Below are 25,835 nucleotides of genomic sequence, written 5' to 3'. Positions count from 1 at the left end.
GCAGTCCGGTGCAGCCCGCTGCTAACGGTATCCAACAGGTAGCTGAACACACTTGTGAGCTCTCTGTCCTGAGTGGATGTTGCAGAGCTGTAGACCGGACTGCTTGCGCTCAGTCCGTGTGATGGATGGATTTAAAGGCTCCTTGGATTGGAAAACTGTCATTATCCAGTGAACGACAGACGGCTTAACTCTAGGAATATTACACCTGGGAGAAAGGTTGGCGCAATTTAGAGGTACACTGGCACTACACTTAGCTATTTAAAAAAAACCACTTTTTATTTATATTCCCATGGCAGAGAATACCTAGAGAATATGTGTTTATTATTCTTTAGTACTTCTCTTCTTATGTTAAAATATGTTATCTAAATAAACAGTTAATATTTTTTTCTTTTGGGTATATTAGCACATGCAGTAGTACTGTAGCTTTTTAGTAATGGCAATCCCATTAATAAGTAAAGGAATGTTATTAATAGGAGCTGTGATATAAGAGCTAAAACAAACATTTTGATTGAGCCCTCAGGCTTTGCTCTCACAGTCTGAGGCAGGCTAATAACCTGCACTGTCTGTCCTGCAGTATTCCTCGCAGCATCAGTGTTTTCCCCATCATGAGGAGGTCTATTGTTTTCCCTGGCTTGCTGAGAGTAGCGATCTTGTTCCTTTGCCTGAACACGACCATCCAGGCCCTGGCCCTCACCAACTCCACCCGGCTCGAGTCCATCCTGAACAAGTATACAAACAAAGATGAGGAGTGGTGGAGGGCCAAGCCTAGAGGGAGGAGGGCCATCAGCGAGGGAGACATGCACCTCATCCTGGACCTGCACAACAAACTGCGGGGTCAGGTCTACCCTCCTGCTTCCAACATGGAGTACATGGTGAGCACCGAGCACACAGCTATCTGTAGGCCAAGTGCACTGTGGACTATTTAACAGTTCTTTCTACTGCTTAAAAGGATAAATAGTACTAATATTAATTACACTTTGAAGTTAGAACTCTATCATGAATATGGGGTCGTGATTAAATTTAGTACTGATAACAAGCATGCTGTCCCTCCTTACAGTAATCGCTAATGAAAGAAATGTGGTTACGTTTTGGATTTGTAAATGTGTCAATATGCTGTGTGATGTATGACAGGACATTAAGGTAGACTGCAATTAAACTTTTCATTGTTGCTTTTCTGAAGCTAAAAACTCCATAGCTCTATAGCTTACGTTTATAGCTTGATAGTCTATGTAGATTTATTTCTTACCTTCTTGATAAGTGCAGTGGTTCAGTTCAATTTTATTTAAATCCCAACAACAGTTGCCTCAAGGCTCTTTTTATTGTAAGGTAGACCCTGCAATAATGCATACAGAAAAAACCCTAACAATGAGCCCCTATGAGCAAGCACTTTGGCGACAGTGGGAAGGAAAAACTCCTGTTTAACAGGAAGAAACCTCCAGCAGAACCAGGCTCAGGAGGCGCAGCCATCTGCTGCGACCGGTTGAGAGAAGACAGGACGAAGACCCTCTGTGGAAGAGAGGCAGAGATTAATAACACCTAATGATTAAATGCAGAGGGCTGTAGTGGTGATTATCTCTATCTGTTAAGTATTAAGGCTTTGTTGACCTTTCAGATAGCTTCCTACTTGTCTGAAAGGTCAGCTTTCAGCTAGTTTTAATCACTTAACTGTACAACATAACTGTTCAACCTGATATGATGGCATGTAATAGACGCACCAGTCCACCATGTAGATTTCATGCTTTGGCTCTCCAAAACATGAAATGAATGCAGAAGTTGCAGTAACAGCAGGGGGAGATATTTTATTTCAAGCCAACACGAAAATAATCATCATTTACATTTATATGTATATAATATATGTTAGCCTCCCAGCTTTATAGTAAGGACTCATACATTTGTAACTCAGTACCAACTTTGTGGCTTTAAATATTTTATCTCTCCCTGCTGGTAATGCAATTTCTGCATGCATGTATATTTCACATTTTGAAGAAGCAAAGTGTGAAATGGACACAGTGGATTGGCATGTCTATTATACGTTTTGCCGTGATACCGAGTCAAAGTGTTTTTGGTCTTCATAGTCTATAAGTTTTCTTTGTCTTTCCCATAAGTCTCTGACAAATGATATGGATTACTTTTACTAACATCCACTTCTAGAATTCTGTGCATCAGTTTTGTTGAGTGATATTCTTGTACAGATTTGCAGGTATGTGGGTATGTGTGATGCACCTGTACAGTTAGTCTGTGGATGGACATCACTAAGCAAGCTTGCTTAAGTTACATATAGTCTGTATTTACAAATAGCACACCATATAAATGATGCATCTTTATAGAATAGATTAGAAGCAAGGTCTCTTTCCAGCTATTCTTTCTAGTTACACTAAAGTGTTTTTCATAAAAAGGCACTTTCCTGACTCTGCCAGCTAAAGACATCAGATTAGGGAATGAAAGAGAGAAAACGAGCTTTGCAGGCCAAAGCCACCGTCTGGCTTGCTCCACCTCCTGTCTCCTGTTTGCCCGCCCTTGCTGACCCTGGCCCAGGTCCAGCTCTCACCCCCGCAGTGTTTTCCTGCCCTCTACCTCAACTATCCTGCCCTCCCTCCCTCCTCTTCCTACTGAGCCTCTCCTTGCTCTATCCCTCCATTTCTCCTCTTGCTGAGTCTTTTTCTCAGTCCTACTCACTTGATCGTCAGCCTCACAAGTTCTCTCTCAGGCTTTTCTTTAGCATCCTCCACTCTGTCTCACAAACTCATCACCTCCTCTTTCTTTCATCGCACCTCACGCAATCCCAAGCCAGTATAGGGCTGAACGATTATGGAAAATAATCTAATTGCGATTTTTTGCCCCAATATTGCGATTGCGATGCGATATGCGATTATTTTTTAAGGTCTTTGTCTTCTGTATTATTAAACAAAGACAAGCAATACATCATATAGTATGGCCAATACTATATTACATTAATTTTAAACTGTTCTTTCCTGGAAGACAGACCTCTGTTATGATGACATGAGGTGATGCATGAATTGATGACTGACATTTTTATTTAACTTCTTCAATCACAACAGTATATTTGAACATACACAATAGTTTATTTTTAGCTTACAAACATCTGAGCATAAAGTGCTGACAAGGAACCCTGGTGTAAACATTAAAATGAAAGTCAGTACAATGTGCAGATTGCAGAAATATACATAAACAAAATCAGTGGCTTTACCACACTCAGTTTTTCGACATCTGTGAACTACTAGACAGTCATTCAATTAAAAAATAATATTAAATAAATAAAACTAATAAATAAAAAATACACACATCTTACTGATCTCTGCAGTCAGTAACATTACACATAAAGTGCAAACATAATAGCAATTGTATAAACACACACACAAACACGCCTTTAAAGTTTAAAGGCGTGAAATTGGACGGTCTAGTTCTGATTAGCGTCACCGCTGTCTCGGTGGAGTTTAATAAACTCGGCCGTCTGCTTCTTGCTATCTAAAATATAACCAGACACTGGCGTAAATTCTCGACTGTCTCATACTTCTGTTTAATAAGTTTTCTGTTTGACGTTTAGTCAGCTGTGTGAAAACCAAGGAGGAACCCACCCGGGGGATTAATAAAGTTTTATTTTATCTAATCTAATAACTTTAATCTCAGCCAAACCGATTTACTCACGAACAAACAAAACACTGAAAAAAGCCCAACAATAACATTTTTAGGTTGTCTAAGTGACTTATATATTACGTTTAACCCGAGCAGCGAAACTCCGCGGTGATCTGAAAATGATGTGCCGGGAGTTGTGCCGCTCTCGGCCGCATCAGTAACCCTCGAGGTCCCGGCTAGCTGTCGAGCTGGTGGGTAGCAGACGCCTCTGAAAACGTCGAAGCACTTTTGCAAATATGGGATATCTTGATAAACCGAGCAGATATTTGATGTTTACACAACTACTTTCTCGCCTGAAAATATTTTAAAAGTTTATTTTGTGACCCAGAAAGATTAGTATGAGTAATTTTAAAACTTAGTAGCGGCCGCCATTGCTGGAAACTGGAGTTTGGCTGGGCCGCGCTATGAATTCTGGGATATGGTAGTAATTTGGACAGCCTTCGGCGCGTCGCTGTGACGTAATCGGTCTACAAATGCGGCCTCAGGAGGATGCAGCCCATGAATTTGGACATGTCCAGAGTATAATCGCAGCCTTTGCGGTTAGAAAATTGCACTTGATCATGTCGCGATATTATCGCAAATGCGATATATCGTTCAGCCCTAAGCCAGTATTAGTTTTTATTTGAGCCTTCGCATATCTCATAGTGCACGGTGGTGCCAGTGTACACTATTTTGCCAAAAGTATTTACTCATCCGTCTTCACACGCTTTCGAAGGGTTAAGGTTAGGGTTTAATATCATGTCGGCCCACCCTTTGCAGCTATAAATGCTTCAAATCTTCTTGGAAGGCTTCATCTCAAAGGTGTTGAGGTCAAAATTCTGTGCAGGCCAGTCAGGTTCTTCCACACCAAGCCCACTCCTCCATGTCTTTATGGACCTTGTTTTGTGCACTGGTGTGCAGTCATGTTGGAACAGGACAGGGTCATCCCCAAGCTGTTCCCATGAAGCTAGGAGCAAAACGTCTTGGTACGCTGAAGCATTAAGAGTTTCTTCAAGGAGGTGAGCCCACCTTCTGAAAAACAACCCCACACCATAATCCCTGTCCACCAAACTCTCCACTTGACTCAGCTCGCTTAGCCAAGTATTGTCTCCTAGCAGCCGCCAAACTGAGACTCATCCATCAAATTGCCAAATGGAAGAGCATGTTTTGCCACTCCAGAGAACAAGCTTCCACTGCTCTACAGTCCAGTAGCGACATGCTTTACATCACTGCATCAAACACTTTGTATTGTGCTTGGTCATGTCAGGCTTGGACGCTGCTACTTGGTCATGGTGACCCATTCCATGAAGCTCTCCGTGCACTGTTGGTGAGTTAATCTGAAGGCCACGTTAAGTTTGGAGGCCTGTGGCGATTGACTGCAGAACGTTGGTGACCCCTGCACACTGTGCCTCAACATCCACTGGACCTGCTCTGTGTCTTTTAGTTGGCCTACCACTTAGAGAGTGACTGGAATATCTGAATTCAGTGAATGTGATGAGTGAAAGGAAACTTTTGGCGATACAGTGAATGTTTTACGTGGACTAATCCAATGTTTCTTTAGCAGTGGATATTGTTACTTGTGGTGATGTCGTTGTAAGAAAGAGGACTGATAAAAGCCAAGTATTTAGTTTTTCAACTGCAGGATTTTGGTGCTTTTTTGAAACTTCCTAAACGTTCCCCCAATCAAAGAGACTTTATATAGTAGGTTGTATAACAAGCATACTGCTACGCATACCTTTAAATAGAAAAGGATCTATTTTTGTTTTCTTCTTCAGTAATATTCTCTGCAGCAGTATTCTTTCTCCCACATGTACTGCTGTAAGAATGCAGATCTTGCACTTGCACTCTGTTGCAGAGGTGGTGCTGGCCAATGTCTGGAAATGGGGCTGTAGCTGAGAAGCTTAATGCTCTTTGGAATGCAAAAGAAGACTGCTCATTTTTACGGTGACCTTTCTCCAAAGGCCAGCAGTCTATCTTCTCCTCTGCTGGATAATCAAGGGGGGAAAATAACAAATGGGGAGAATAATGAAGCGACACAGACCATTACTCTCTGCAGCAGAAAACAGAAAAGGTTGAGATTTGTGTGTTGTTGATGTCTAAGATCAATGCAGGGCAGAAGTGCCTGATAGTCAAAATTTCCCAGACCTCCTACAGCTTGTCTGATTCAGTGTTATGTGTTTGTTAACCATTAAATAAAAGTATTTATTTTTTAGGTTTAAATGATCTAAGTACCTTATTTCCATCTGTGCACTGTGGCTGTGAGAAGACAACAATGTGGCACTGGCAGCCAAATACGTGCAGACTGCATTCTGCTGTTACATTAATGGTACAGATGAAAAAAGTCGTGGAACCCTTACACCTCACTGAATGCTCTATTTTTCTAAAATCCTTGCAGTATAAAGCTTGTCTATCAGAGCTGCGTGCCTGTGCTGTTCCACACACGTGTATGGAACAAAGAAGTTTCATCTACAAAACTCAACAATATTGGTCCTCCTTACAAGAAGTGATAAACAAGAGAAAAGCTCCTTAATGGGGACAGAAGGATAGTTCAAATAGTGCAAAGAGTATGAAGGGAAACATTAAAGCATGTACAAGTTTGAGATCAAGATACAACAGTATCTGAGCACACCATATGTTGCTCTCTCTTAAATCATCAAATTAAACTAAATGAAGCATTGTGGGATCATTTTGACGGAACAAAAGGTAGACGACCTTCAAAGAAGAGCTTTATAACCTCCTTCAAGCCTAGTAAACTATTCCAAAAACTATTTGAAGGAATTACAAGAAGAGCTTTGAAGCTGTGTTAAAGAATAAAAGGGCAAACCTAATATTTATTTTTCAAGTTTGTAAAATTCTGAAAAGCCAGTCAAATGAAGATTCTTGCCTTATATATTGTATTTTTATTTGTTTTTGCACATTTCAATAAATCACTGGGTTTATCCCCGGGGCCTACTCAGGACATGGAGAGATTATATTTGTCAGCTGGCTTGCAAACGATTAGGTTTCCCACCCCTCCACCCCCATTATATCTGCAGGAGGTGGCCAGGTTAGGGAAGTGTGGGCTTCTCTGCTGGTTGGCTGGGTGGATAGATGGTGCTGCATCTATCTCTCATTTTCTAGTTAAAAAAACAAAACGAGGTGGCTAACGACTTTTGTGCATTATTCCATATCATGTCTTATCACACATTACTGCAACATGCTCTCAACATGGAGTTTTAATATTGTATGAATACAATATGAATACTTAATTTGAACTGAAAATACATGAGAATTCTAACATTTACAGCATCATGTTAAGAAAACTTTGAAAACGATGCCACACAGGTAATATTAAAGAATTCTCTATGTTGTATATCTATCAGCCAAAGCTGGACTGTGGCCAAAAATCTCCAGTCCAAATATCACTTTTCCACTCAGGCATGAACAACAACTAGCACTACAGTGTGCAACAGTGTGTTAGCCTTAGTCTAAACATATGGAACGTATTATGGTGGTCAAAGCAGTTACAACTCAACACTTAAACATTATCCTATTAGTTTTGACGCGCGATAGCTCTAATGCAACTAAACAGTATGCCAGCAGACTGCACACTGCACCTATTCTTCTCCCTCCCCAACAGAGTCAACAGTAAATTAACTTTGCCGCGACATTAAAATTGCGCAGCCCCCAGTCTGCTCTCTTTAAAATAAGAGGTATGGGAGTAAGTTTCAGGTATTTTCAGCTGATTTTCTTAAGCTTCTCTGGAAAAGATGGCATCAGTCCTTAAAACAAAAAGTCTCTGTGCTCCTGTGTTTGTTAGTTACTTTCTTTTTTGGGGGGGTCTTTGCTTTTTCTAACTCTCAGATTGTTTTATGAGGCCAGAACTTACTGGAAACAAGCTGAAACAACTGCACTGAATAGTAGCACAAAGCTGTCAGTTGATGTGGTGGTCTCTCATGTGTGTGTCTGTGTGTGTTAGAGAGTGTATAGGCCTCGTTTTGACCATATGGTGTCAAATTTGCAAGAGGCATGCATACAGCCACAGTGCTTTCAAGTAAAGACCAGGTCAATGTTTGAGGTGAAATGAAATAACACTTCACATGAAGTTTGTGTGGTTAATTTTAGATCTTTTTTTTTATGGCAGCCTCAAATCTCAAAAAATGGGCCCTTTTGGAAAGTGTAAATCATTTAATGCAATGATTTACAAATGTCATAAAGCCATATTTTATTCACAATTGAGCATAGAAAACATATCAAATGGTTGAACCGAAGAAAGAAGTATTTGATCATTTTTAATTTGATAACAGCAACATATCTCCAAAAAGTGGGACAGGTCAAGAAAAGGCTGGAAAATGTAAGTGGTACTTAAGAAAACTGCTGGAGAACATTGTGTAACTAATTATGTCATGAAACTGCTGTGTGGCAAGCAGTGTGTCCACCCAAATGCAAGACTTGGAAGGCAGGAATGAATTAAAAAAGCAGCTTTACTGCTCTTACGTGCAAAGCTACATAGTATTCCTGACTGCAGAGCAGGACCAGGGACACAGATAACTAGAAAACATGAATCAGGGAAACATACAGCCAGAATGCAAGAGTAGAATCAGGACAATAAAAGTCGAGACGAAACGGGTGGGAAACACAGCAGAAACAAATCAGGACTAACAAGAGAGGGGAAGGCAGACAAGAGACTATCAAAATAAAACAGGAAATACAATTAACTCTGAGACAGAATTAAACGTGCAAACTTGACAAACACTAAAGACGGACACAGAGACAAGACTGGAGGAAGAGAAGGGAACACAAAAGGGAACTTAGAAACATGTCATCAACAAAACAAGGGGCGAAAGGCATGAAATAACAAAAAGTCATAAATACAGAGACTTTAAAATCAAACCACTAACAGGAGACTATAAACCCAGAACAAATCAAATCCCCCCCAAAATGTAAATCCATGTAAATTAGGCTGCAGGAAATGGAAAACCTCTGTGGTCAGATGAAACACATATTACGTTATTTCTTTCAAATCATAATAGCAATAAAATATTAGCGGCCCTAACTTTAAAAGGAAAACTTCTAAGTACATTTTTTTCAAATGCAGTAACGTTTTTATCCAACAACCTGTCTGTGTGTGTGTGTGTGTGTGTTTCTTGAAATCTTTCTGGTGAAAAATGCGTGTGCTCCTCAGGTATGGGATTACGAGTTGGAGAGAAGTGCAGAGCACTGGGCTCACACCTGCAGATGGGAACATGGACCGAGTCACATGCTGACACAAATAGGCCAAAACCTCGGAGCACACTGGGGCAGGTGCGTGCAGGGAAGTGTAGCAATTAAAATATTCTGTCCTTTCTGTGTCACATGTTTGACAGCTCTGAACTAACGCATCTTTGTCTCCAATACAGTGTATTTAAAGTTAAATGTACACTTTTAAATGCAGTTTAACAGCTCACATCTTAACCCTCCAGTGCTAAAAAGTGGTAAAGTAGAGTCAGTTCTGTCTTGACATCTGTAAACAATTTCCTACTCAGTTTATTCAGTCATTTATTTTGTGTCATAATGAGTAAAAATTGAAATCTGTTTGTAAACCTCTGTAAATTTTATTTAAGACAGGAGGATCTTCGTTAGCTAATGACTTGGGATTGACCAGCTTTAAGCCAATCAGGTGGTTTCAGTCAGACCCCCAATGTCAAACCAAGAAATCTTTCATCTCAAGTTCAGAACAGACTTCAGGAGTGGATGATGTGACAGTAGCTTCATCCATCTATTATACTTTTAACACTTTTTCTATCACATCAGGGACCGGCCCCCAACCTACCATGTCCAGGCCTGGTATGATGAGGTGAGGTATTATAGCTATCCCTACGCCCAGGAGTGCAACCCACACTGTCCATTCAGGTGTTCGGGACCTGTTTGTACTCATTATACTCAGGTAATTGTCTTAGAAGTTATACAGTCACTAGTGATCATATGTTTCTTTTATTTAACAAAATCATATTTACTGGTATATAAATATCTGGGATATCAAAAGTTCTTCTATTTAATTGCAATTACAATTTGAGGAATGAGCTAAATTTAACCAAGAAAATTTGTGCAACTAGGTTGTTTATTTGCTTTAAAATGAATATTTATTGATAACTACTCACAAAACTGAGTAAAATATGACATTATATAACTGTGAATGCGTACTACAACCCATAATTACCACTGCCTTTTCTGTTACATGATACAACTCTGTTCACATCGTCTGTTTTTGTGTGTGTGTTTTGTTTTTTGTTTAGTTGGTGTGGGCGACCAGTAATCGCATTGGCTGTGCCATCAACGTGTGTTACAACATGAATGTGTGGGGAATGATCTGGGCCAAAGCAGTCTATCTGGTCTGCAACTACTCCCCGCCGTAAGTTTTCACCCAGGACATGAACACATTAGAAAATGTTTCCATGCTGCTTCAGTGAAAGAAGAGAGGAGTCAGAGGTAAACATCATCATTTGTAATGAGTGAGTCGCTCACGACACAGGTCTGTCATCAGCAATCACAAAAATGATTAAGCAATAACAGAAATTTACAAAGGCCAGAAGGCATGCAGTTACTTTATTAGATTTTTGTTCCTACTGCGTACATATTTTAATTTCTTTACATGGAAGAAAAGCTAAGAAATATACAACAAAAGGTTCTGCACTTCCTGGCAGGTTACAACTGTGATAAAAAAAACAGTATTATCATTTCTTTTGTTTGTTTTCTTGTTTGTTTGTTTTTCCAGAGGCAACTGGTGGGGTCATGCTCCATACAAATATGGGACTCCCTGCTCTGCTTGTCCAGCGAGCTATGGTGGGGGATGCAGGGACAACCTCTGCTATAAACGTGGGTTATTGCCTATTTATTTTTGTACATAACTCATGTGTTATTCACATGTTTATTATTATCTTTATTGTATTTTAGTCATTTATATCACTGTGGAGGTTTCCCATGATTTTGACCATTTATACTGAGCCAATGTATGTTTGCACAGTTAAATCAAGAAGAACTAGATAGGTAGATTAGAGATTAGATAAAACTTTATTAATCCCTCGGGTGGGTTCCTCCGGGAAATTCGGTTTCCAATAGCACAGCACCGACAGAAGTTACAGAATGTGAGCAGAAATATACCATATATACACACATATATAAATATAGAGCATACAAAAGGGATAAATAGAATAAATGGGAATAAGAATACAAGGGAATTGCACATTTCAAGTATTGTGAGTCTATTGCACCGTTGGATGTGAACAAAAGGTATTGCACAGTGAGGTGAAGAGGCACTACAGCTTAGTTGTTCCCCCCTCCTTTGTCCTCCTGTCTCCCCTCCCTCTCCCCTCCAGAGAGGAGTTAAACAGTCTGATGGCGTGTGGGACAAAGGAGTTTTTAAGTCTGTTAGTTCTTGTCTTTGGGAGAAGCAACCTGTCACTGAACAGACTCTTCTGGTTGTTAATGGCCGTGTGCAGAGGATGCCTGGCATTGTCCATAATGTCCATCAGTTTCTTTAATGTCCTTTTCTCTGCCACTGTCACCAGAGTGTCCAGCTTCATGCCGACCACAGAGCTAGCCCTCCTGATCAGTTTCTCCAGCCTGGATGAGTCCCTCTTTGCTGTGCTGCTCCCCCAGCACACCACAGCATAGAAAAGTACTCCAGCAACCACCGACTGGTAAAACATCCTCAGGAGCTTCCTGCAGATGTTAAAAGACCTCAGCCTCCTGAGGAAGTACAGTCGGCTTTGGGCTTTTTTATACAGGTGCTCTGTGTTGCATGACCAGTCCAGTTTATTGTCCACCCACAGCCCGAGGTACTTGTACTTGTTGACCACCTCCACCTCCTCCCCCTCTATCTGAACTGGCAGTGGACCTTCTCTGGACCCCCCGAAATCCACAACCAGTTCCTTAGTCTTTGAGGTGTTGAGTTGCAGGTGGTTTGTGTGACTCCATGCGACAAAGTTCCTCACCAGACTTCTGTACTCCTCTTCCTGATCATCCCAGATACACCCCATGATGGCCGTGTCATCTGCAAACTTCTGAATGTGGCATAATTCAGAGTTGTAGCAGAAGTCAGAGGTGTACAGGGTGAAGAGAAGAGGGGACAGCACAGTTCCCTGTGGTGCTCCTGTGCTGCTGACCACTGTGTCAGACGTGATGTCCTTCAGCCTGACGTACTGTGGTCTGTCGGTGAGGTAGTCGGAGATCCAAGCCACCAGGCAGGGGTCCACCTCCATCCTGTTCAGTTTTTCCTGAAGCATACAGGGCCGGATGGTATTAAAGGCACTGGAAAAGTCAAGAAACAGGATCCTGACCGTGCCTTTTCCTGTCCTGGGCATGTTGTACCTGTGGTCGGAGGAGGTTGAGGAAGAGCCGCTCTAGAATCTTCATAAGATGCGACGTCAGTGCCACCGGTTGGAAGTCATTCAGCTCATCGGGCCGGTTCCTTTTGGGAAGATGTCTTCTATAGGGCGGGCACTCTCCCCAGTCGCAGACTGAGATTGAAGACTCGTTGTAGCGGCTCCTCAAGTTCAGCAGCACACGCCTTTAGCATCCTAGGACATCCTACTACTACTAATACAATCAGAAAAGTGCACAGAAAAATTTATTCAGCTCCTAAAAATTGAATAACCGCAACGGACTGTGTTTTCAGACGGAGGTGTTGACAGGCGTCCGGCTCCTGAGATTGAGGAGACCAATTACATTGAACCCGAACCAGAACCAGTAAGAGACGGAGAGCCCCGACCCAGGGCCCAGGCACCAAGCACCTCGCCCAGTGACAACCTGGAAAGAGACATGGTTGTCAGCACAGAGCAGATGTGTAAGGATGAACTCCTATTACTATAGCTCCCTGAGTAACAGATATGAATACAATATTAATACTGACGAGTTTGTGTACTTAAGGCCAACAGGTGGACTGTGAGACCAAGCTGAGGGATCAGTGCAAGGGAACAACCTGTAACAGGTAGAAGATGATGTGTATAGATGAACTTATTATCATTAACACAGATGATTAGTAGAAACAGACTTGGCTTCAGTACCACTATGATCTTCACTTTACTGTGGTTTCTGTCCATAGATATGAGTGCCCACCTGGTTGCCTTGAAAGGCCTGGAAAAGTAGTTGGGACTGGATACTATGATATGGTAAAAACTCACAAGTAACAGCACTCGATGTATTCTTTCATTTATTATTATTTTGTATAAACCAATCTTTGCGTGATTGATCCAGCAATCCAGTGTGTGTGGAGCTGCGCTACACTTTGGTGTTATTGACAATGATGGAGGATGGATCGATGTGACCAGACTGGGCAGAAAACAACATTTCACCAAGTCATACAAGAATGGTATTCAATCCATTGGGTATGACTCGGCCTCTGTATTTATGTCTATTTATTAAGCTTCATACTTTGGCTGTTTAATTGTGATGGATGGCTATAATACATCAGGCTTACTGCCATTTTTGTCAACTTTACAGGAAAAACAGAAGTGCAAATTCTTTTAAAGTTGAGTCTGTGCCTGGTAAGAAGTTCATTTCTCATAGCCACAGAAATACTGCAGCATATTTGTTTTGCTGTGCTTCATCAGCTGTTTTTTTTTCCCAGTCAAGGCAGTAAGATGTGATACCACTGTGGCGCTTTTCTGTCCTTTCAAGAAACCTGTACGACACTGTCCCAGGTAACGTGTGTTGATTACAGCTATGACCTTTATGACCACCAAAGGTAAAAGTGGTGTCACTACTGTCTGTATACATACATTTTTGTGCATCTTTGAATTTCTGTCTTAACAACTGGTGCGTACTTTATCATTTATAGTTTTCTTCCTCTTTTCTTTTCTTTTCAAAAACTGGTTTAAATTTGAGCTGATTAGTCAAGTTTTGTCTGGAAACAACGGGCTCTTTGACCTTACCTTAGCTCTGGCTTTTCCCAGGTTGTATTGTCCTAGGAACTGTTTGCGTGAGAGCCAAGCACGAGTTATTGGGACAAAATACTACTCAGATGTAAGTTTTTGCATTATTGTCCTCACTTTGGGTAACAATAGTAATTTGTTACTTAACTTATAAGATAAACCAGAAGACTTCACACTCAGATATCAAATGCATTGCATCTGTAAGGCCTGAGGTTAATGCAGCCTTAATTACTGTTGCAATTCAAACCTCTGCTCAGTTTTTAACAACACAAGCAGCTGCATTTGATAATGTGAACACACAGAGTGCCACAGTATAATGCTGATAGGTTAGAGGTGCTTTTCTGCCTAACGACTCATTGTCTTGGCCCATCCAGAAGTCGAGTATCTGCAGAGCGGCCATTCACGCTGGAGTGATCAAGAACGAGTCAGGAGGTTACCTTGATGTGATGCCAGTGGACAAGAAGAGGCATTATAGCGGCAGCTATCAGAATGGCATCACCTCAGAAAGGTAACATCTCATGCAAGCGTGGAATTTTATTGTGCGTATTTGATTGGCATGTAGAGAGATGTTTTGTTTTAAAGGTCCATGCTTTTCATGTAACGTGTCCTTTTTGCTTTTCCTCTTCCAGCCTAACAAACCCCACAGGAGGAAAAGCCTTCAGAGTGTTTGCAGTCATCTGAAAACCACTCAAAAGACAAAGTACCCTCAAATCCAGCTTCATCCACTTCAAATCCAGCAAACCTACTCATTATCAATTTACAACCTATAATTATGTACATTCCTACAGTGAGCACATCAGTGTTACTGATACTGTCACTAAAAGTGTAACTCAAGGCTTTGCTTCTATCTTTGGCCATGACTGAATCACTGTCCAGTAATAATGTAGCAAAGGATGTTTGGCAAATGATGTCTTCTGTCTCATATCTTTCCCTGAACATCTTGAGCTGACCATAGACATGATACCACGACAAGCTGCTTTTAGCTTTCAAAGCTGTGTTTAAAGCATCAGATTTATTACCTTTCCAGCAGCTTCATGACATTTTAAAAAGACTAAAATCAGCTGTGTTTGCTGACTAATTTAAAAAGCGCACGCATCACATCTATATAGAAAAAAGGAAGGTAAAACACTGTTTCAATTTAGTCAGTCCTAGGTGTGTCTATGGAGGAACAAATTGGCCATATTAACATAATATAAGATAATGAAGTATAAAATGACAAAAGAAAATCCAAAACATATATATGTTATTACACATACTGTCTACAAATCTTAAATACAGAGTCCTTCAAATATGCAAAGTGGGTTCCTCATGGCATAAATGTATCAGTTTATCACAATGCTGAAGTCATATTGTCAGTTTAACATGCACAGAAAGGAATTTTAAATAATGATACAATTTTGAATTAACATCAGAGAATCGTAGAGTTTACATAAAGACACAATACTTTGAGAGTCATTCATCACTGGCACAGAAATTATTATTCGTTTCGGTTTTCTGATACGTCTGGTTGGGGTCTCCAAATATTCTGTCTGGTTATAGTGTTAATATACACACTTAACATGGATATTACATATTTTTGTATATAATGTTGTAAATAATACTGAAAACACGCTTGCTATTCTCCTCTTTTTAATGTACAATTTAACAGCCATGCAAGTCAATGCACAGTAATTGCCACAACAGCTTCTGTATGCAGAACATGCATCTGCCCCTCAAGCTTTTATATTCGCCATAGAGTGAATATGTTGATATGACTGTAAATATTGTATGTGTGCATGTGTAACAGATATTTTTATATTTTATTCTGCATTCCTAGCTCTTGGTTTTGTTTTGTTTTTTACATTTTTATAAGTGGACCTGGCTGGCCAGGAATGCGCATGGCATAATCTTAATTCCCAAAAATTCTTAAAAAGTATTAAAAATGTACAAAAGTATATATTGTGTCATTCTCTGACTTTATTAGACACTTTTGTGCTTAAAAAACATTCAGCTTCAATGACTCAGCAACCTTGTAGTGTGTAAATCCTGCTAACCCCAAGTTAAATCTGCTCCTGGGTTTACATTGTATTACATTACACATGTTTTCAGTTCTTGCGCACATATGGTTGTGAACATGTGGCTGAGTGGCCACATTATTTTAATATCAGTCCCTTCAGCTTCCAGATAGCCTGAGGAATGCAGGCATTAACATTTCAACATCATCTCAAATTCAGCTGCTGAGAAAACTTGAGAGAAGTTTCTTTCTCGCAAATTGTGGGTGTTTCCGGGTACTGAAGGGAACACGGAGGAAGAGAAAAGTGCTTGTTTCAGTTCCAGCCAGTAGATCTTATCCACCGGTTGGCTTATGCGTGTTTTAAACATAAGAAAAGCACTTACTGAAATACAGAATTAACAACAACCTGTCAATCTGACAGGTTTTGGTGAAAGAGGGTGTGTGCAAAAAAGAATAAACCCATAAAATATTATTTTTGTTGATACTTGAAATTGTTTTGTGTGGGGGTTTTTTAAGTTAATTTTGGATTCATTTGAAGAATGAAAAGAGAAATCAAAAATATCCCATTTCCAAATGCCACAGAGGAAGTCTGGCATTTAGCTCGTGTTAAAGGTTTTATCTTTCGCTCGCGGTTCTTTATCACTTCTGGTTTTTAGAGTGTTTGATCTCAGCTCTGTGATGTCAATGTACTCAGGCCCCCTCGCTGTGCTAGCAGCCACATGCACAAAGACCAACTTTGTGTTTTGTTGATCTCGATCGGTTCACTTCCCAGAGTGCATTTCCGCTCCTTCCTCTGGACTGGCGCTGGGTTTTAAGGCTCTAAAGCAACCTCTTAAAACTCCTAAAAAGCAACACACACTGCACTCATATAGACAAAGATGCACAATTATATGAGGAAAACACGCAAAACACTGCTTTACAACAAAAGTTTTAAATCATGCACACAGACTGGGTACAACAGAACTGCTGCGAGCTGCACCTAGAAGTAGACATGACCTCTTTCAGAATGTATAATTACATGAAACAGCTATGAAGCAAGATTATAACCTGCTTACTGGGTTTGGTCCAGGTATCCTGGAGAGAAAAGCCAAGCATCACAGTGCTGTTAAAATTCACAGGACTCTGTTGCAGAGGTGGCCGCTGGTGTAGGACCTCGGTGAACTGCTCGAGTCGGTTACTCAGCTTGTCAGTCAAAAACAGGCCATTCAGTCAGTCATCCACTGTGCCAGTCAAATAGATGCTTATTTGGGTCAGACAAATAGCCACCGTTTAGCCAAGCAGTCTATTAAGCAGTAGAGAGGCTTTTTAGACAGTCAACCAGACTGTCAATTAAGCAAAGGTTGGACATCTGGTTCTTTAAAGCCAAGTGCATCATATTTGAAATATTTTCGAGATTTCAGACTCCTGTATCAGCGATGTGATACCCCCACCAAAAAGGAAAGAAATTGAACAAAAAAAATTAAACCCCTCAAAAATTAAATGATATGATTTTTTTTACCTATTTGTTTTATTCAATAAATGGTTCAATAAACACTCAATTTTCCCCAAAAAAGGGTAATTTTCTGGCTATTACATCATGGTTTAGCCTTTAAAGGCCTACTATAGTGTTTAGAAATGTTTAGGGAGCATTCAGTATGAAGTGGCAAACATTTCAGCCAACTCACACACATTAACTTCACTGCATTTGTACATGTCTAACATAATATGTAGAGTACCAATATATAAAGAGGGATCATTTTGCTTTGTCAGTGTAATTAGAACCAATCGGTGTTTGAGTTACTGCCAAAAACAAACAAAAACTGTCTGACTGCTTCACTGTAAGAAGTCATCTATAGAATCTACCCAATAAATCTGAGGTAACAGTTTGCATTGACTTTTTGGGGTAGATTTAGTTCAATATATTGTGTATAAAATAACTTCAATAAAAAGCTATGAAATACTTAATTAAATTGGGTAAAATTTACCCCATATTTATGCATACATTCAACAGCTACTTACTCATTGAAATTAGGTCAAATTATCTCTTGTTTGCTAGTTGGTAATACCTGATAATTAGTAATAAAATTTATTTATTATCAGTTGATAAACATTACCTATTCATATAAGGTAAAATGTACCTCCCCAAAAAAGATATTCAAATGGTTCCTCATCTCAAAATACAGAATAAAGTGCAACACAACAGCTAATGCAGACAACACTTTCAAAGGCCACTCAGTCCATTTTAAAAGCCAAAAGCACAGAAACTCTACAAGGTTGTTTCTGTGCATGTACGTTATCAAACATATGGATAGATAGAACAGAACACTAACACCAACATGCAATAGTTTCTGTGCTTGCTGTCAGAAGAAAAATTACAGCTCCATCAAGCTATGTCCTCTGGGAACAAGAGGGGAAAGGTGTGTGCATTGCATAAGCTTATTTTTGTTGTTCAGTAGTTTGGCCCCGTCAAGTTCCAAAAGCAGTTTTTGAAAAGTGTCAGATGTGTTCTTCAGCTCCTTCGGATATTCGAGGTTGAGGGCATATATCAGTCCCATCAGCAGTACACATGCCTTTGTTCAGCTTCCACATCCCTCCATCACTTGGTTTCCCTCAATCACAACGGACACATCTGATGGATCCTCCTCAGCCATGATGTTGTGGATCACGATCACCTTCATCATATTGTCTGTGTAATCCTCACATTCCTACGTGTTAAAAAGAAAGAAACAAAAAGCATGCACACGTTTTATTTTATTTAAGATGCTTTTTCAATATATTTCAGTTGATCTAAAGAGGGGAGTGGACAGAAGATGAATGGAGAAGGGGAGAACAGGGGATAGGGGAGGACAGGAGAGAAGAACATTAGGATCCCTTGAGTTAATAAGTAAACTGTTATCAATATGACAAACCTGGCAGTCATGAAAAAGATCTTCTTGTCTTTCCCCGAGGTAGCTAATGAGGCAGCAGATAAGGAGATCCCTTTTCTTCTCGATGCTCTGTGTCTGTAGGGAGATACAATTTAGTGAAAAGACTAAGTCGAGTGATTTACTTACATTAAGACTGAATTACTTAAAAACGAAAACGTGGCTGATGCCTCTCTCCAGCTTTCAACAGGTGAGAGGCTGGGTACACCCTGGACAGCCAATCACAAGGAAACATAGAGACAGACAGGATAAACAACCATGCACGCACACACTCAAACCTAAGGACAATTTGGAGAGACCAATTAACCTAACAGCCATGCTCTCTGACTGTGGGAGGAAGCCGGAGTACCCGGGGGAACCCACACATGCACAGGGAGAACATGCAAACTCCATGCATAAAGACCCTGGGCCGGGATTTGAACCCAGGACCTTCTTGCTACCCACTGCAGCCCTCCATAATTACATATTTGTGAAAAAAGTCAAATAACATACGTCATTCAAAGTGTCCAGCAGAGGTCTCATCTTGGAACCAGCAGCTCCTCCTTTGGCATCCACAAGCTGCAAAAGACCTGGTGTGTACTCATTTCAGCATGAATGTCTCCACCAAAGAAACTGTGGTGATGCGTCTGAACTCTTCGATGAGCTAAGAAGTAAGGGGACAAAAAAAATGACATTTCAATTTGTTGACATTTGTTTTTTGGTGGATAGGAATAGTTATCTCACATACTCACCTGAGCCTCAGTGAATAATGCTGGCCACCTTTCTTTTAACTCACCCACAGAGGGGCAGAGGCTGACCACTCCAAGTCTTCGGCTAGAGAACGTTTTATTCATTTTTTCTGCAATTATCTTTGCGTTGTTTTTCTTTGTTATTTCATAAATTAATTCCAGCCTCTCTTTCTCCAGTGTCTCTTGGGTTTCTCCAGTAGGATGCGGAGGGAGATAATTAACCTCTGCTTTTTTTGGCTTTTTTACATTCTTTGATGGCACTGCATCAGCTGGATGCTTCCTTTTTAAGGCATTAATTTCAATTTCCGGGTAAGAACATTTTCGAGATCTTAGCTTGGCACTGTAATTGTGCATCTTGTTTTTTATGCGCTGCTGCCAGCCATATAAGCCGGCAAATGATCCTGGCTCCTTAAGACACGCAAACTTTGAAACCAAGGCTTCAGGCACTGAGAGGATCTGCTGATTGGTTGGGTAAGCAGTGTACGAAAAAATTACTTTTGCAAGGTCTTGCATTGTTGCTGATTTAACACTGGCATCCATGAAAGGTCTTCCAGTGTTGCGATATGAGTTGTTTGCCTCAGCGAGGATTAGTTGTATGTCTCGGGAAAACTCCGGTACTTGAAATGGCACTGGCCACGCAGCAGGGCGACATGAATCAGGGAGAATGATGGTGTCACTGGACCTTGACGATGCGCAGTCGGACACCTGTGAGAGTGCATCATGACTGGCAGGGCAGATGTCCGTTTCAGTAGTACTTGCAGGATGGGTGCTCACTGAAGTCGAAGAGTTCAATGCAGACGATGATCCTGATTCACATACTGGTTGTAAGTCAAGGGTGATTACTGGCTCAGTGGCCTTGTCATACAAGTCAGCAGTTGAGATGACACTGAAAAACTGATTGTCAAAGTCTTTGTCTTGGTATAACAGTCCAAATTCCCCGTGTATCCCCATCCACTGTATTAGGAATTCCTGTTGGAAGTGTCAACTTATGAATGCTGTGTTCTTCTAAAACGACTCTTAACTGGACTGCCATTGTTGTTTGGTTTGTGTTTCCTCAGCTGTAGAGACAGAAAGAAAAGAAATTGAGACAGGTTATTAATAGTTGATAAGCTTACATGCATATATTTTCTTCATTATCTTCTGCCAGAGAAATAAAAGCAGAGATTTAGTTCAGTAGAATTTTGAATAAATAATTTTTGATTGTCATTTTAAGAAGAGGGAAATAAGGGCAATAGAATAGGGGAGAGTTGAGTATGCATCACATACTTAACCCTCAAAGTCATCTATATAAAGGATGAGTGGGAGTTTAAGTTCGTCTTCACACCAAAGGCCAGCACTGACAGTGTTGGCCTTTGGTGGTTGTAATCGTGGGTATGATACGCAATCATCGATTGGTGTTTTCTTGCCATTGTCATGAGGATGTTTCTACACCCAGTCTGCCTCACAATCCTTTTAATGAATCGATGTTTGGCTTCAAATCGCATAGTCCAGAAATGTACAAGTGGCCCGTAAACAGTTGTAAGCAAAGGATAGTGCTCGAGAAAGTGATGTTTTGGTCTCAGTTTCTCCTCTGGGAACACTTCTAAATATCTGTAACGGTGTTCTGAGATCTTACTTTGCATGTATCCTATTGTGTGATCTGTGTGGAGAGGAGCCATGACAAGCTCAACAACATCTTTCAGGGTCAACAAAACCTCCCAAGCAGGCTCATCTTCTGGTACTTTGTCACCAATCATGAGTGGTATCATTCTCAACAAACACCAGTTTTCGTGTGCATTACCTCCTACACTTTTTCACGCTGTGAAATTTGGGGCAATGGGTTGTGGACAGTTTGTTTTGTCACTCCATTTGTAAGGAAAGCAACGGATGGAACGGTTGAGCTGCTCAAGAGATATGTATTTCTTCCTGATTACTCTGTCTTCCATCAAGACAGAGTGAAATTTCAACAGGTATAATCCCTTCAAGCAAATCATGCAAAGCATCTGGGGGATAACCTGATGAAGCATGAAAGTGACTGAGTCTGTCTGAGATTGGACACTTGTCTTTTAACTCCACAGTGGTGAGCTTTTGCAAGCTCAGACAGTGCTGCTTTGACATGGATGGCATAGTTGGACTTAGTCCGTAGAGGAAACAGTCCTTCTCCTACTTCATGCTCCTGGATCTGTGACCTTTCGCCAATGCAAAAGCGACAGAAATGTGAAGCTGAAAAGCTTTCAACAAACCCGCCTATTGAGTGAGCGCCAAGACCACTTTGCCCAGACTTGAAACAAAAATACCATTATTTTCAAAGGACTTCAAATCTTTGAGCAGTGGGTCCAAAACTTTTGCATAGCCAAACTGGTTGACATCATTTGCCTTGCATAAAATGGTTAAGTAGATGGAAGTCAGTGTCGATCTCAATGCGGCAGGTATGTCTGCAAACACCCAATACACAGCTGTGACTTTATGCTTCTTGCGGGATGCTCCCAGAGGGTTGCATATCTCAAAGTCATCTATATAAAGGATGAGTGGGAGTTTAAGTTCGTCTTCACATAAAAAGCTGTTTTCTCTTAGCAAAGATCCATCATTAAATGATTTGTATTCCGAAGAGACATAAGATGGCCTTTTGTTTTGTAATATTGTGTTTTGAATGTGTCTGTTGTCCACAAGTTGAGATAATAATGGGAGGATTGGTATATACTGAAATGTTTTATTATCTGTACTATCAAGTATGTACTCAACAGGTTCAGTCAATGAGAGATGCTCCTTTCTAAATTGCTCTCTCCTGAACTGACTGCTTAAAGGCCCTTCCACTCTTAAAGCAGCACAGACAGGGCTTAGCCGGCAAAGGTCTTTGACCAGTTCTGAAATCACTGAGTCTTTCAATGTACAGCCGTGTTTTCTCAAAGTGCTCAGAATTATTTCTTTAATGACGGGACCAGATGCAGATGCTGTAAGGAAATGAAGTTCCTCTACTAGTTCGTCAATGCATGAATTGGAGACATTGAAAATGCTCTCCATTTTCAGGAGGAGTAGCCCCACTTTCTTAGTAATAATTGTGTCCTCATCCTCCTCAAGGACTGAGCCACATTCATTGTCATCGTCAACAATGTCACATTCTTCATCCGGGTTCTTTTGGTATTGATGAAGAACATTAGTCTTGAAATCTTCCAAGGAATGTGGGTTGTGTTTTCTACTCTTGTGGCTGTGGAATGTTGTGTATTTGTTAACCTTATAATCACAATCCTCAAAATCACATGGCACAGTTTCAAACTTTTTTAGATGGCCACCAAGATGTTCAAAAAACTGCCTCTCACTGTCGAAAGAGCATGAATTACAGACAATGCACGTGAATGAAAGGATGTTGCCTGGCTGGGATGACTGTGAATGATGCCTTGACAATTGTGTCCTTAATGCACCCCATGTCTTGACAGTGCAAGGGCAGTCTGCATGAAGGCAGGGTATGGAGTGGACTCGACCAAAATGCCCATGTATTAGCCTGACGTGTTTCAGCAGGTCTAATCTTTTTGTGGTTGTGAAGTTGCACAACTTGCATTTCCAGTTCATTTTCCCATAACTGAGGGCTTTGTGTCATGGTCCGGGTGAGTACAGGGTTTTTCCACTCCGCTGGGCTCCACCTTCAGGCAGAGACTCCAATCAGCTTCCACACCTGGTTCCAATCAAGTCACCAGCATATATGACCAGCATTCACAACAGACCTCTGCCAGATCTTCTGCTAACTCATGACCCACCTGGCAGTCGCGTTTCCCAAACTACTCACATCTCCGCCTGGACGCTGGTTCTGTCATCTGGTTTCTTCCTTTCCATCATCGGACTACACCTGCCTGCCTCCCTGCCAAGTCCCTCACTCCAAGCATATTCTGGATCCTCTCTGGACACTCCTCACCCGGAACCCCCTGGACACCCCCTCCTCGCATGACACTTTAAACCTGCAACGCTGACTGCGTACCTCCATCCAAGCCGCTGCCCCTTTTTTCCATTCCCCGGATCCATCCGTGAAATCTAGCACCTAGCCATAGCACTCAGAGTTTCATGTTCACAGTTTGGCCTCACAGTTCACAGTTCATAGCATTCATAGTTTCCTGTTTTGTAAGTTCACTAGGCACTTGTAAATAAAGCACTGTGTTCACGCCCGTTTGCCTCCCTCTGTGTCTGCATTTGAGTCCACACCCACAGCCTGGCCCTCTCGGCCGTAACACTTTGGTTAAGATTAACCACAGGGATGGGTACCGGTGTCCGGTGCCATGATGGCACCGGTTCTGACATAAACGGTAGTAACCAGACCGAAAAGCAGCGCACATTTCGGTGCTTTATTTCAGTGCTTTTTTTTCCCCTGAGCTGTGATACACTTCTAGCCAATCATTTTACGTTTCCCAGGATAGTAGGCGGGGCCAGGTACATACGTTCAGTTAGAGCAGAGCTACAGATTAAAAATGTCCAAGGCGAAGCGGTCAAAAGTCTGGCTGTACTTCACAGCAAAATATGCAAACTCAGCAGCCTGCAACAAGTGCTTTAAGCTGACACTGTGATACTGTCAAAGGAGGTAACACCTCGAATCCGATGAAACACCTGGCGACGCATAGCGTTTTTTTTAAAAGCCGAGAAATGCGCCGTATTTGATAGCTTGCTGCGAGACCTCACACTGTGCACGTTGGGTGGGTTGCCAGTTATCGGACCCGGAGCAACATCCCCCAAAAACCCGAAGAATAGAGTCCTGGCCCCTAGCCCTGCCAGTGTAGCAGAAATGATGAGCAGCCGTTCTTCTCTGTGTGAGTCGCTTAATGTTGTTCGAGTGTAATTTACGTTGAGTAGGCTAACCACGTTATTACATTAATGCATGTAAGGTGAACTAGCAAACATCATCATAGCTACATGCGGCTGTCCTCTTGTTTGATGGCAGATACTCCCTTCACCCTGGCCAAAAAGGCTAAAATGACCAAAGAAAAAGTGGAAAACAGTTAAACATGAGAGGTTTTTGGACAAAGTTTATGTTTTTTCCATTGTTTAAGCACTGCTTCCAGCCAAGAGTGATACCATATATGCCCCATAGCTGCAGAAAAGGCTAACATTGTTATCTTTTTACAAAAAACAGCTGAACATGAGAGGTTTTTGGACCAATTTTGTGTTCTCCATTCTTTAAGCACCGGTTCGAGCACCGTTTAAGCACCGGCACCGTTTCAAAAGTACCGATTTGGCACCGGTATCGGATAAAACCTAAACGATACCCATCCCTATTTATTTCATTTAGAAACTTGCATACCTATAAGGGATACACTGGGGGTGGGGACGTGGGTGGGTGCGTCAGCCCTAGAACTGGTAACAGAGTCGTCTATCAGTGAGTCTCTGCTTGTAAAGGACACACGTGAGGACCTGAAAAAGAGGGCAAATAGTTAGTGTCCACATACACAGATTCTTCATGCAACAAAAATAAGAAAATACATTACACAAAGGAAATTTTCAGATATGTACCTGGTTACAAGTTATTTATCTAACCTCAAAATTTCTCTGAGTCTCTTTAATGAAGGTAGAAATTAGGTGAATATTGTTCTTCAGTTTTTCTTTGCTCCTCTTATCTGAGAAGTCTGTCTGTCTGTTATACTTAACATGTCTGACACCCATACTGAAGACAAATGGTGGGGGTGTAGTAAGGAAGTTGAGGGAAGCAGACAACTCCACAGGAAGAGTCTTTTGTCTCTTTGAGGACTCTGGTAGGTAGCAAGGAAGTGTGAACCTTAAAGTGTGAAACAGCTGTGTACTGCCTTTTGTTCCTGGAGAAGGTATTTAACTGAGAGCCATGCTGGGCTCAGACTCTGCTGACCGTCTGTCCCGCGGTCATGCAGGGACTTCATCAAGCTTGGTTGTCTGTTCTTTGTGTGTTTGATTAAAGAATGTTAGCTACCGCTCACCGCTCGTCTGCAGGCTTTATTTAAATGGAAAACTTCCACAACAGGCACAAAAAAGCTTTTTGCTAAAAAAAAAGATTCAGAGCAGAAGTTTTTTGCACTGCATTTTAAAATGAGAACATATTGCATTTATTTACAATTAAAGACACAGAGCAGGAAGTGTGTTACTGTTTTACATCCACAGACACACAAGAAAAGAAGCAGGCAACATGAGGTCAAGTTATGGCAATTTTATTTGTGTATTTCAGTGCATGTATTTAGATTAGAGTTTTTAAAAAACAAACAAACGTCCCAAGAAGAAGGATGGGGTGAAAGAAAGGTGGAGAGAGGGGGAAGGAGGAAGAAACTATTGATGCTGCTGGGTCAGTTCTTTCTCAGCAGTCTGCTCCAGAATCCCCTCCTGTCCTCGGGTTGCTTTTCTTTTGCCTTCAGTTCTTTTAAGGTTTTGTTGAGCTGCTCCTCGGCATCTTTAAATTTGTCTTTCAGCTGCTGTTTGGCCAGTTTCCCTTTGTGTTTGAGGAGCTCTTTAGCTTCCTTTTTGTGCTTTCGTAGTTCTTTCAGTGCGTCTTTGCAGTCTTTCTTGGTCACCGTCATTTCTTTCTTGAATACCTTCACCTCAATTTTCTCTTCTGCAAGTTCTTCTTGCACTTTCATCAGTTCCTTCTTCATGTTTTCATTGTGACTCTTTGTATCTTCCATTTCTTTCTTTGCTTCCTGTATTTTAATTTTCTCTTCCTCCAACACTTTTTGAACTTCCAACAATTCTTTCTTCATATTTTCAATCT

At 41.1% G+C, this 25,835-nt stretch overlaps 1 protein-coding gene and 1 long non-coding RNA gene across 2 annotated transcripts; one reads left to right on the top strand and one right to left on the bottom strand.

The window, feature by feature from the left end:
- Positions 1–15,457, top strand: LOC146688389 (cysteine-rich secretory protein LCCL domain-containing 1-like). The gene is made up of 15 exons (XM_085439222.1): positions 1–233; positions 575–872; positions 8,798–8,916; positions 9,406–9,538; positions 9,888–10,003; positions 10,367–10,467; positions 12,269–12,436; positions 12,520–12,580; positions 12,695–12,761; positions 12,847–12,977; positions 13,093–13,136; positions 13,220–13,292; positions 13,545–13,614; positions 13,898–14,031; positions 14,153–15,457. The coding sequence occupies exons 2-15, from the start codon at positions 606–608 to the stop codon at positions 14,202–14,204; spliced, it is 1,536 nt and encodes a 511-aa protein (XP_085295348.1). The 5' UTR covers positions 1–233; positions 575–605; the 3' UTR covers positions 14,205–15,457.
- A 1,185-nt stretch (positions 15,458–16,642) lies between these two features.
- On the bottom strand, positions 16,643–24,509 carry LOC146688388 (uncharacterized). The gene is made up of 5 exons (XR_014916364.1): positions 24,408–24,509; positions 19,151–20,205; positions 18,912–19,062; positions 18,405–18,497; positions 16,643–18,200 (listed from the first exon to the last, which is right to left on the bottom strand). It is a non-coding gene; the product is annotated as an uncharacterized LOC146688388 (long non-coding RNA).
- Positions 24,510–25,835: the final 1,326 nt, after the last annotated feature.

The sequence above is a fragment of the Copadichromis virginalis genome, linkage group LG18 (assembly GCF_057382275.1).
Source record: "Copadichromis virginalis isolate Kocher_CV1m ecotype Utaka linkage group LG18, C_Virginalis_male_GT1.1, whole genome shotgun sequence".
Lineage (NCBI taxonomy): Eukaryota > Metazoa > Chordata > Actinopteri > Cichliformes > Cichlidae > Copadichromis > Copadichromis virginalis.
The sequence above is the reverse complement of the archived record's forward strand: the minus strand, read 5'-3'. Positions and strand labels throughout refer to the sequence as shown.

Excerpts from the sequence above, each read along its gene's own strand:
- LOC146688389 (XM_085439222.1), top strand. The coding sequence starts at position 606 with ATGAGGAGGTCTATTGTTTTCCCTGGCTTGCTGAGAGTAGCGATCTTG. Across the intron at positions 10,468-12,268 it reads GGACAACCTCTGCTATAAAC|ACGGAGGTGTTGACAGGCGT; the intron begins GTGGGTTATTGC and ends CTGTGTTTTCAG. Across the intron at positions 13,137-13,219 it reads TAAAGTTGAGTCTGTGCCTG|TCAAGGCAGTAAGATGTGAT; the intron begins GTAAGAAGTTCA and ends TTTTTTTCCCAG.